The sequence below is a fragment of the Urocampus carinirostris genome, chromosome 7, assembly GCF_059441175.1.
Source record: "Urocampus carinirostris isolate Australia breed hairy pipefish chromosome 7, RoL_Ucar_1.0, whole genome shotgun sequence".
NCBI lineage: Eukaryota > Metazoa > Chordata > Actinopteri > Syngnathiformes > Syngnathidae > Urocampus > Urocampus carinirostris.
In genome coordinates this window covers 11,804,378-11,817,301 of record NC_142355.1, presented here as the reverse complement: position 1 = coordinate 11,817,301, position 12,924 = coordinate 11,804,378, and the positions used below count along the sequence as shown (strand labels likewise).

Here is a 12,924-nt window from a genome sequence, read left to right as displayed (position 1 = left end):
ATTGCAGTAATTTGAACGAGAAGTGACAAGGCTAGGGACAAGAACCTCAGCAATTTGGGGAGAAGGTTCGGCGGGGATGATTAATTTAACAAAAATTAAGATATGCAGAAAGTATTTAATTGTAAATGTGTGATTAAAATAAAGTGTACTGTTGAGGAAGGAGACCCAAACTCTTTACCTGAAAAAAAATATTTATACAATGTGGGTACCGGACATAATGATTGGAAAAAAGATGTTGAGATTTATAGTCAAGTTTATGTGTTTGGGCCCATTGAGGCAAGGGCCTAAATTAGTAGGTTGCAATCATTTTGTTTGATGTCAACTGTCACCTGCCTGTGCATTTTCCAGTCAGTTTCATGGACATACTGAAGCTCTCATTATTATAAAGCTGCTAATGCACAATGTCCGATAGTGTTCAGGCTCCACTCCATAATCCAGAAAATAAACCCCAAAAAGGGGTCATATGATACCTTGCTTGAGGCTGCGGCAGGGGTCTTCTTAAGCATGCCAGACGACTTTGTTTGGGGTTCTGAAGCAGGTACTGCTTTAGAGGGTGGCTTCTTTTCAGTAGCTGTTCCAGCACTCTTTTTTCCTCCTGAAAGTTCTACTTTATCAGCACACTCTTTTATCTGTCAACAAGTACAGGATAAAACGACTTGTGAAGCCATAGAACTGAGCAGGGTTCACAATCAGTCAAGGGGATATTTATATACATTACCCTGTCAAGTTTTAGTTTATCCAAATCCGCTAGGTACGGGTTCACAGCCTTCTCGCCAACAACTTTCATGGCTGTCCCCAAAGCTTCAAAAGCAGCATCACGCACTTCCGGGGCAGAGTCATTCACTTGCTGTGTTCCATAAAGACAAGAACAATTTAGGACAGATTCCGGTAGTATAAAAGTAAACCCTATGTGTGTATGTAAAGTGCATGCAAGTACCTTCACAAGGGCAGCACAGAACACTTTTAATACACTCTTGGGTAGTGTGGCCTGAGTACAGTGTCGAAAGGAGCGGGCCAAAAACAGAGAGGCTTGCTGCTTGATAGAGGGGTTTTTATTATCCATCACGGATAGGATGTCCTCAGAAAGATTTTGCAGTGTAGTCTAGGAGAGTTACAAAAAAAAAATACATAAATATTTCATAAAAACACCTTTGTACTATAAAGCCAATGGAGATGAAGTCTCATCTCATCAGCGGCACCGCTTATCCTCAGTAGGGCCGCGGGGGTAATGGAGCCCATCCCAGCAATCATCGGGCAGGGGACACCCTGAACTGGTTGCCAGCCAATCGCAGGGCACACGGGGACAGACAACTCACTCGCTCATTCACACCTAGGGACAATTTGACCGGCCAATTCTGCTCTTTAAAAACACACATTTAAAGTTACGTTGGCTGTGGACAAAGGTGAGTAGAGGAGCCAAAAATTGTACTCAAATATTTTGAGGTAGCGCTATTCTTGAGTAAAAGTCGCTAAAAAAAAAAAAAAACTTAATTACAGAGTACATAAAGTCTGATTTTTTTGTAAATGCATTGTAGATAGAGAAAACTCAAACTATGTGCAAATTCCAGTCACTGATATCACATGTAAGGGTGATAAATGTATTAAATATGAAAGGTCACTTTCATGACTGATCGTTACACTCAGCCAACTAGCACAACATTTGACGCTTTCAAGCACTCTTTAAAGATTACTTTAGTCAGATGTTTGAATGGTGTTCCGTCACATAAATATTGTTCAACCAATATAACAAGAAAACTGGTTATAATTAGCTAAGGCGTATTGTTTGTATGAAATTATGCTGAAAAAAAACTACTACTTTTACTACAAAGACCATTATTCTTCTGAGAATGTGTGTAAACTTACTGTAAGAAAAATGGCATCGATCGCCTCTTGCAAGGCCTGGACAACTTGAGGTTTTTTCTCCTTGAACTTTTCTAGGATTGTGGGAACAACCTGCAAAATAATACAATTTATTTGCACCTCCTTTGAGAAAGGACCAACTTTTGAATAAAATACATTTGATTAGTGTTGGGTTCTCTCTTTAAGAGCTTTTTCATTAGTAGTTTTTGGTGCTGTTACTTGTGATGAATTTTTAGCATGCAAAAACTTTTCGTACAGAAACTATTTTGATTATCGAGTTTTCTCGGAAGGTACAAAAAAAAAAAACAGTAACATAACAATTTAAGAGAGTGGCACGATCTCTGATAAATCCCTACAAACATGAAACTATATAAAATTACCCAGGCCTACAGCGTCTATCACGATGTAACGGAAGGCTAAACGGAGAAAAGCAGGGTGACATTTCTGTGGATTACATGGATGGTAAACCCTCACAATGGTCAAGAGAAAAGTCGATTTTGAAAACGGAACCTTTCAGAACCGATAGGAGGTGGAACATATGTCTACTGCCATTACCGGTAAACCTGTGTGTCTTCTTTGTGGACCTAACGTGGCAGTAATTGAGAAATTTAATGTAAAAGGGAACGAGACAAAACATCAGAGTAAGGTGAAAAACCTGAATGCAGAGCAGAAGATACAGAAAGTCGGAGGGTAAAAAAAAAAAAAGAATATCTAGATCCACTAGATGTTATTCACCAAAGCAAAATCCCAAAGTGAAAAGCACAAATTTGAGTTAAATTTCAGGTTTTTTTTTCATAGTTTATTTTGTATAGTTATGACAGATATTTTTATAGAGGGAAACTTTTTAAAATGTATTTAAAGTTTCAGTTTTTGTTCTGGAATAATACTGACCAGTTTAAATTCATATTTATGTTTTTTTTTTTTTTTTTAAAAAGGCACGTTTTAGTGTATTCAATAAATATTTATACTCTTCAGCCCGTGACCAAGGGTGTGGTTTGAGTTTGACACTGCTGGCCTACACAATAAAAGGAAAAGACACTTGATTGGAATAGATTTCAAACAAGAAATGTTTGTGGTCATCCCATCAGCCAATGCACGGTCTGAGATCCTGGAGGTTGATTGAAGTTCTTCAGAAATGGTACAGAGTGTAAATAGTCAGTTCTTTCACAATATACTTGGTAAAGCAATGGATTCTAAGTATGTGTATGTATATACACCAGTGCCTTCTTCTTAAGATTAAGGGTTATACAATTAAACATTACTTGACTTCCAGATCAGTCCACGTGTACAATTGTTATTATTCTTTTAAAGATCACTGATCAAAAAGAGCAATGTTGAGATTTATATAATCTAAAGCAGTTAAGGTATATTATGTCTGGAATGCATTTCTCTTTGATATGTAAATATTCAAATTTTTTATTTCATGTACTGTATTAGAGTATTACAATAAAACTCAGTTAATTATCGTGGGTCAATAAATATATGTACAATGGCAACTTCCTGGTAATTTTGAAATTAGATTTTTCATCAATAAATTACCTGTCCCGCGTATGTTCCAAACTTCTTCCTGAGACCGGCAGCCAGCCCTGCCAGACATTTAGCTGCAAGTGCAACCAGCATGACATTGGTGTCTTTCCCAACAACCTACACAGGTCAGACAGAAAAGTCACATAAAGATACATATAACAATGTTAAAATACAACCCTAATCAGTCAGGAATTAGCCAATAATTTATTTATTTTTTCTAAAAAGGAGTAAAACCCTTCGCCCAGTGTCTAAAGGATCCAGCTATGATTTTTGTACGATAGTCACTCGCAGTGGTCGGCAACCTGGTATCAGTCACAGACTGGTATCGGGCTGCACAGAAAAAAAAAGGTGGCCTTATTTTTTGCTTACACCGCATTTATTCATGTGTAAACTCAATTTTTTTAGGTGTGGATATTTGAGATCTCAGAGATGAAGATTTTTTTTTATAATAAAGTAAAGAAAAAAAGAAAAATCAATACAAAATGCTGGGTGAAATGAATCCAACACAAAAAAAATCATCGCTTTTTCTTTAGAAACTAGCATTTTCACAAAAGGAACCCAATTCACCTAAAACTTACTCCCAAGTGGTAAATGTTTTTTTTTTTCTTCTGGTAAAGGATCGATAAGCTCCATGCTCGTATAGCTACGGAACTTCATTTTCTACATGCCATCAAAAAAACAGTAAAATTGGTTAAAAATGGCTGGCAAACGGCTCTATAATTTGAGACATGCGGCTGGCATTGAAGTTTACCATAGGGCGGCGCAATTCAGCAATTTATGTATATGGATAATAAAATTAAACTTGCACAAGGTATGCTCTGACTGCGGATCTTGTCGAGTAGATATGTAGTAATTACCATGCAGCCACCTTCTGTTAAATCTGAATTATTTTATGGCAAGTTTTCCATAGTTTCAGTTTCACTATACATATGTAAAAAGCCATATCACTATTTCTTTCCCTTAACAAAACTTTGTTTTGTAAACATTATTTCTGTTTTTCAAGCAAATGTTATTTAGTTCTCACTTTTGCTTTAACAGTTTAAGGTTAACTTACTTGATATTGAAAGACAGTATAATGTTTGCTGCATAGCTTCAAAAAGCAATTCATTTGTATCCTGGAACTCCTCCCAAAGAGGAAAAATGCTATATTTTGAGTCATGTTTCAAGTTCACAACGGAAGCAGTGCAAGCCAATTGTTAGCATATATTTAACGGTTTCAGCTGTTATGTTGAAATAAGTTGATTTATGGTCAAGAACGGTAACGCAGCGCAACTTATGGTCAAACATTGAAATTCTTAGTCGCACAAAAGGACTCAGGTTTAGGGACTATTGCTCATGAAAATAGAGACAAAACCAGCAAGCGCTCATCTTTCATGTGACAAAATATTTTAAAATAAAACACACAACAGAAAAGTCTGCACCCGACTCAAATGTAATAGACGTTTTCAGGTTGGGCTCTAGTGCAAGACTATCCTTAATGATAGGGGAGAAAAAAAAATATATCGAAAAGAGGGGGCTGGTATCCACCAATACCTTCTTAAGTGCCCTAACAAGATCTCCATAGTCCCCGCTTTCCAGTTTGGGGTTCTTCACAAGTGATTCAACAGCTTCCAGAGCCTCTTTCCTCTCCTGCCACTTTTTTGCTTCCTACAAAAACAGAAAAGGAGGTTCACTCACAGCCAGCTCAATAAAACGTTGACATCTCAGTGTAAAACAGTAAACCAATGCAAAACATACTTTTTGGGGGTGGTTTTTGCAATAATGCATCCTCAAACCTATTATTACACTCACAATTTTGTCGTAGAAGTCTTTGGGTAACTTGGCAAGAATATCTACAGCTTCCAATAGTTCGTAAGGATCCACAGCGGCAACCGTTTCCCCCTCTTCTTCATCTACAAAACAGGTGATTGAAAAAAAAGGGAAAACTTATTTGATTAGCTTATAAACATTAAAATGATGCACGACATGGCCATGCCATAAAAATAGCCTTGGATTTTGTAGCTTTTGTATATGAAATATCCCAAAAATAAAATCTCTTATTTTTAGTCTGGAGGTTTACAGTTTTAATAGATTGTAAGCCAACTTGATTTATCATTTTAGAAAGTGATTTAAAAAAAGAAAATGTCTCATGTGGCAACAGACCAATCACAGGCAAGAAAGGACAGGCAAGGCATAATTATTGCATATTGTGAAGCATTTTTGATATCTTTGCCCAATAATTGAATCCTTTGAACATTTCATTATTAGTCTTGATTGTCAAAAGGGCAATTAATTTGGGTACTGTTAGAGACCCACATCATACATGACCTGTCTCCAGGGATTGTTTCACTATTTATCACATGGGCCCATACAATTCCTGCTCATAATGATTGACAATATATGGACAACAGAGAGAGCATTTACAATCTTATAGATGTATTTTATGGTATCAGAGCAATCAGGTTATAGGGCGCATTACATCAACCAAGTTAGTGATTTTTTTTTTTTGATACCTGACTGTTCTCCTTGTTCTTGTTGTTGTTGAAACTTGGCTTTTAGGTCTTGTTGGGAGCGTAGAAACCTGCTTTGTTTAGGTGGACCTGATGGCAGCTTTACCCACTCCTCTTCAAGCTCCTTCAGCTACAGAAGACACAGACTTCTTCATTGAATGCCCCGAACGCTGCAGTTTCAGTCAGTTTACACGTTGCCAGAAATGGGCATTTCCTACCAGCACAGAGTTTATATTCTGCAGTGAAGGTCTTATTGCATCGCGAATCCATCTGAAGATTTCGACAGCAAGCAACTTTGCTTCGTCTCTCACTGCCTTTTCTCGAGACTCAAACTGCTTGGGTAAAACCTTCACCACTGGTTTTAAAGTCACAATCTTGGACCCAAACTCGCTGGAAAATAAAACGGCATTAACATTCTAAGCATGCGAGATGTGCATTTCTTCTAAAATGATGACAAACTGGGACATTTTTTAATATATTCAAGTTCAGTTAATTTGATCTCTTCACAATTACATCTAATTGTTATTGCAAATACTAAAAGTAACAGATTTCTGAAAATGCGTTTAGATTACATCTCTAAATAACGCAGCACTCACCTTAGAGCCTTTCTGAGAGTCTCAATACAGGCCACAACTATCTTTGGGTTCTTGTTGTCTAGCCCTTTCAGAAGCTCATCCTGCACCACCTCGGCCTTTTCTATCTCAATGTACATCAGACAGATATCTGTTCCCAGTTCCTTCGCCCGAGCCTTTGGCTGGTTAAACACTTTGGTCACCACGCCTGATACCACATCACCTGTTGTCCTGCAAAGATAAAAAAATAGTCCATTCTAGCACTCCTGAAACGTAATTATTTCATAAACTAGAATAAGAAACTAGTTTTGTTTCCGGGTAAACTGAATCCACTAGACTGAACTGAATCATTGTTTAAAAGGTGTGTGTTCCTGCCCAAAGGTTCTACTGTAGATTTCAGAATTAACATAACAAAATAGTTGCTTCAATTTACAAGAATGAAATGCCCGAGTTAAAAAAAACTATGTGATAAGTTTTATGTTTAGTATAAGGAGATAAAACACTGAAGGATTTGAAATTGTAAAGAACTGTGTATGAAGCCAAAAGCTCAAATAAGACATTCCAACCAGTTATAAATGAGTCCCCTGAACCCTTCTTTTATATTAAATCTCCTAGATTTCAAAAGCAGATCTACCCTAAGGGTAATAACGACATACATGATTGGCCGATAGGGACAATAATTTAAACAGTGCAAAATAACGAACTGGCATCCTAAGCAAAATATTTTGCAGGTGTCCAATATAAGAAAAAAATAATAAAAGTATACGTTTTTAATCCATATACATTTTTCCACCACCTTCCACAACAGATACCACCGTATTTTCACGACCATAGTCCCCTAGCTGTTTCTATCTGTTTTTTTAGCTACTGTTTTACCGTTGTCATGACAACAAGAGGACGGACATAGTTGTAGTGGGGAAGTTCTTGGCTTTCCATCTAAAACTTTTACACTTTCAACCCGACTTTAGGTTGAAATTGTATTAAATATTTTGTTCAGATACAATTCTTCGCTAGATTAAAAGGTCAATACTCAGATATGGGCACGAATCAAACTAATTTGAGAAAATGTATCGTTTCTCTAGAAACAATTACTGGCATTTTCTTGTGAATTACTTCAAGAAGTATTAATTAAACAATAAATGACTTACTTTACAGCGACGTGGGCATTCTCAACATAGGCCAGGGCTGCTTCCAGGCCTTTAAGCTGAGCCACCGCATTTGATTCTGTGACAAACTTCTTTATGAGTCCAAGGTATTTCCCCCACTCTGGACTCTTCTCATTGTCGATCCTATTGAACAATTGCAGAGCTTCCTCATAACCGTTTAGACGGGCTTTCCAGACCTAGAAATAAAAAATAAATTTAAAAAAAAGGTTTAATAGATACAAGTTTGTCATTTTGTCAAAACAATTAAACCTGGATCAGGTCTACTCCCAATATCTAGTACAAGTGTGGGTTTCCCTTAACCACTAGAGTTATAGGGGCAACATTTCCCGTGGTGTGTCTTGAGCAAGTACAGCCTGGTGGCGTCCAACCCTCTCCAGGCCAAAAAATGTATACTTACCTTTTTTTCCTTTCACCGTTTTTTAAAGCCATTTTAACACCCAAAATGTTAGCTAGGACACAACAATATTCAACCATGTGTTGTTACACATCGGCAGTCTTCAAATTATCATGTGATTGGCCATGGAAACATTCCGTGAAAATCAGTATGCCACATCTCATACAAGATATATTTAAAACATGTAGATCTCAAAAGCTACTTGGTACCTGCAGGTGTCAGACGATGTCTAATGGAATAGAGACTTGCATTAGAAGTACCTTATGCTCGCATTTCTGGTCGACGGGAAGCTTCATCCACTCACTGTCGTCGCCCATTTTGCCACTTGGAGCGGCAGGCTTTTGCAAAGGTACTCACTCAGCTGGAAAACATGAACCATAATTTTAAGCAGAATTCTTTCTGCCCAAAATCGGGATCATTAAATATAGGTTACACACAATTGTGAGGCTGCAACGACAAATTGATAGAATCGCTTATTAAAAGCGTTGGCAACTTGTAACCTCATCATTAAGCACGTTAAATCAATGCAAATAAGTGCATTGCATTTAGTTGTGAAGGTATGGGATATGAGTACCACTTTGGTCCAGTAGAAGGTGCCCTAAACCCGTTTTTATAGAAGAATCCTACCTTTTCTTTGAAAGACTTGAATGAACCAGTCAAAAACTATCAAGTTAACCATTTTCAAGTGAACAGGAAGTGCTGCACAATTACAGGAAACATATTATAAAAATGAATAAATAGAATTAAAAAATAATAATATGTTTGACTCAACACAAGAGGCAGATTCTTAAGCATGTTTTATATCATTTGCACATTGGAATTCTTTATCATTAAAAGATTTGACAAAAAAAAAACTTTATGGTTAAATATTTTCAAATTATTTATTGAGGCAGATAAAAATACGCCACTCAAAATCAAATTTTGTGTTTTTCCCTTTGTTTTTGTATTATAAATCCAAATGTAATATGAGCTTTTGATAAGGTGGGAGGGGGAAAAAAGTATCTTACATAGTTGCAGGTATATAGCATACATGTGTATTTTCTGTTTATTTTTAAGTTATTTGACAAACACTAAGATTTTTTTATTGTTTCATATTAGAGAACATTCTGTCTTTTGCACCATTTCCCAATTTGTCCAAAACTTGAATATTTGAATAGAGGAAATTAAAAATGTCATCGAATCATCAAAAAAAATAAAAACATTAAAAAAAAAATTATATATATTTATATATATTTTTTTCAGTTCAGTTCATCGATGACTAAAATAGACGCTCCCCATACTTACGACCATTTGAATTACATAAAACAGTAGATATGAACATCTTTTTTGGGATGTTGAAAAATATCCGGACATTGCTGTAAGTTAGATTTTGTATTGTGTGCACCTTTTTCCGAGTACAGGACATTACTGTAGTGGTTTTTTCCGCCGCTACCGGCGTGAAGTGGCGCTGTGAGAGCTCACCCAGCATACACCCCAAAGAAGAAATCCGCTTCCATTTCCTAGTTCGTGTGTAAACATTACATACAGTCCATGTCTATCCTATCTCCAGCGTGCTAAGAACTTTGCCGTTTTATTGTTTAATACCTCGTGCATCCATTCAATGTGGTTGGTGTGAAGTGTAAGGAAGAAGAGTTTCTTTTGAAATGAAAGTGGAATAAGAAAGCTTAATGCGGTTGAGAAAATGGTCAGAACTCTTTTTACAGCCACTTTTTACCACAGAGGAGCACCTCTTGAAGCGCATCAAAAGTAAGTTAAACTCAACTTTATAGAACATATTATTTCATGAAATGTTTTTTTTTTTTTAGCACACACAATATACAGGTTACTTATAAAAACTTTAAACATACTTATATAAACCTTAAACATACAAAATATAGCACTGAAGCAACTTCCCAACAAATTCAACTTACGAACCATTGTCCGTTAGTAAGTATGGCAGCGTCTAATATTCAATTGCGACCCTACACAATAGGGTTATTGAGAAGTTTCAGCACCAAAAAACAAGGTAAATTTCTGTGCGCTAATACGACTTGTAACAAAATATGACATTGCGCTACAGAAAAATACTTGGGTTTAAAGTCCATAGTGAAGACGTTTTCAAAAGGTTAAAAAGTAGGGATGCACGATCATTTTAGACCAATAGTTATCAGACCAAATATGACGTCCCAGTTGTCAGCCAGATAGAAAAAGGCACGATAATTATTCCCTTGACGACAAGCTATAATATTCAATCGGCCGACACTACTTGTTAAAAATTCTAAGCATTTGTCGGGTTCAGGGTTTGTCGAGCCTGCTGTGATTTTACGGGCTCCTGAACTTTACTAAGTACATTGAGTCTTGCATTTGAAAGTCATTTTATTCTTTCTTTGACTCACAATGTGTTACATTTCTGTATTAGACATATACAACGTGTACTGTTGTACTGCAAATATTTTAATGTTGTGTACCCCTTAAGCAAATCATTGCGCCAATAAATAGCTTACAGGTGTAGGCCGAAATGTTTTTCTCTGTGACACCATCTTTTGGCTCAAGTCATTATTGCTGCCTCTGTCAAGCTCCTAGTGAGGAGTACTTCAGTTTCTTAGACGCAGTCAAATAAACTTTTTTTCACAGTTTTGGGGGTTTGTTAGTAACACAAACAACAAAAACGCGGGGAAAAGCATTAAATAACTCTCCTCCACTCCGCCCCCTTCCTGCTTCCTAATGTGTTTTGCATCCCAGAACAGCATTGCAATCTATCCACCCATTATATGCAACACTTATCCTCCCTCAGTAGAGTGGCATGGGTGTTGGAGCCCATCCCAGCTATCTTCGGGCAGGGAACACTCTGAATGTGGGAGAAAACCGGAGTTCCCGGAGGAAACCCACGCAAGCACGGGGAGATCATGCAAACTCCGCATAGGAAGGCTGATAGCTGGATTTGAACCCATGATCTCTTAACTATGTCATGGACACGCTAACCACTCACAGCTTTGTTATTGTAAGATAAAAGCAGATAGGCGACTGGATTTTTCTTCCGTGGCGGGCGTGACAGAAAATAATACAAAAGCACTGCATAAAAATAAATATGTTTGAGACAAATCTCTCTTCATATAGGTGTTGAATAAAGTGACGTTATTATGAAGCTTACATTTTAGTGGCAGGTTTTCCCCATTACAATGCAGCACGGCGGTGCAGTGGTTAGCGCGTGTGCGGCACAGTTCTAAGGTCTCGGGAACCTCCTGTGTGGGTTCAAATCCAGCTACCGGACTTCCTGTGCGGAGTTTGTATGTTCTCCCCGTGCTTGCGTGGGTTTCCTCCGGGCACTCCGGTTTCCTCCCACATTCCAAAGACATGCATTTCAGGTGGATTGGCCAGTCCAAATTGTGCCTAGGTGTGAATGAGCGAGCAAATTGTCTGTCCCTGTGTGCCCTGCGATTGGCTGGCAACACGTTCAGGGTGTCCCCTGCCTACTGGGATGAGCTCCAGCACCCCGCGACCCTACTGAGGATAAGCGGTGCAGCTAATGAGATGAGATGGGGAAACGCTCCTTTCATTTTTTGTACGGCCCATAATTAATGTCCACAATTGATATAATCTTTACACTAAAACAAAGTTCATAGCGCCTTATTTATGTTTAGCGTGCACCTGTCCACGACCCACTTAATAGGACAGTGCCATGCAAAAACTAATGTCAAATGATGAAGCCCTTTGAGACTCTTCGTGATTTAGGGCTATACAAATAAAAATGACTTGACTTGACTTGTTAATCCAAAAGGATGATATGCAATGCCCAAAAGAAGCCACTAGAGAGCAATGTCGATATCATCTTTCAAGCAGACTTGTTGTGAAACATGGCAACAATTTGAAGAATTTACAAGCACTTTTCCCAAAATTAAGTTTTCCTAGAACCTGTACGAACCCAAAATTAAACTTGATAATAATGCAATATCTCTATTATTGTAAAAAAGATTCCAGTTGTTACACTACACGCTTACATTATTAGCATAATTGAATAATTTTGCCGGTGGACAAATTATACAAGAGCTTTCTGTTTCGAGCTTTTTTTAGTCTTTGAACGTCACACACTAAACAGTAACAAGCTAGCACGGCATATCGTTCATTCGAGAGATGTAACGCTGAAAAAGAAAGCTAAACATCCCCACATTTAGTAAACAAAATATGTAAAAAATGATATTCAAGCGTTTAGGGGTTTGCCAACCGAGTAACCGCCATTCGGGGGAAAGGCGTTATCATCATAGGGGACGGTAGCTCGCCTTTAGCTGCCCTGCGAGCTAACCATCGGCGCCAATACAAACAGGCCTGGCAACGCAGTGTACATCGTCCTCTTAACGCAGTATTCTATCACACTATTTACCACCCCAAAATACTTTATAAACAATAAAAAATCCGAAGATGTTTAAAAGGCACATTTACCTGTTAAGAGGTCTTGTAGACAGGACGATGCAAAACGTCCAGGAGTGAGACGGAGGTAATAAAGCAACCACCTTCAGCAAGCTTTTAACTCTCATATACGTAATTCAAAAAAAGCAACATCCGGTAGAAAAATAAAACAATAGCGCACATAATGAAAGGTCTTGCGGTAAAATACGGGCATAAGCAATATTTTACTGCGTATATTTAGTTATAATAATATATATTTTTGAATTGTATCAAGTTGTGAAGCTTTTTTTTAAAAAAAAAATAATGATATGGTTTTATTTACTAAAGCTTCCGGGTTGATACCGTTGGCGGGGTCTAACTTGTTTGAAACCTTTGTAACGTCGCACAGGGCGGGGAAAAAGAGATAGAGAGTCATAGTTTTTTTTAAAATCCTCTTTTTATTTTCCAAATGTGTAAATATTCGATATTTTGGGTTCAATGACTAGTTTTTCAAAAATCTTGCTTCGCCTGTTAGTTTATATAGATACACTGGT

General features: G+C 37.4%; 1 protein-coding gene across 3 annotated transcripts in view; it reads right to left on the bottom strand.

The window, feature by feature from the left end:
• The window catches only part of ckap5 (cytoskeleton associated protein 5), a 42,548-nt gene extending 30,035 nt beyond the window's left edge, over positions 1 to 12,513 (bottom strand). For all 3 annotated transcript variants that reach the window (XM_088339758.1, XM_088339759.1, XM_088339760.1), the window contains exons 1-13: positions 12,425 to 12,513; positions 8,269 to 8,369; positions 7,597 to 7,790; positions 6,473 to 6,679; positions 6,095 to 6,266; positions 5,880 to 6,006; positions 5,179 to 5,279; positions 4,921 to 5,034; positions 3,400 to 3,504; positions 1,864 to 1,953; positions 938 to 1,102; positions 719 to 847; positions 471 to 629 (exon numbers count right to left, since the gene is read on the bottom strand). In XM_088339758.1, coding sequence (XP_088195884.1) covers positions 471 to 629; positions 719 to 847; positions 938 to 1,102; positions 1,864 to 1,953; positions 3,400 to 3,504; positions 4,921 to 5,034; positions 5,179 to 5,279; positions 5,880 to 6,006; positions 6,095 to 6,266; positions 6,473 to 6,679; positions 7,597 to 7,790; positions 8,269 to 8,325 — 1,620 coding nt within the window. In that variant the 5' untranslated portion in view covers positions 8,326 to 8,369; positions 12,425 to 12,513. The remainder of the gene's footprint in view (positions 1 to 470; positions 630 to 718; positions 848 to 937; positions 1,103 to 1,863; positions 1,954 to 3,399; positions 3,505 to 4,920; positions 5,035 to 5,178; positions 5,280 to 5,879; positions 6,007 to 6,094; positions 6,267 to 6,472; positions 6,680 to 7,596; positions 7,791 to 8,268; positions 8,370 to 12,424) is intronic.
• Positions 12,514 to 12,924: the final 411 nt, after the last annotated feature.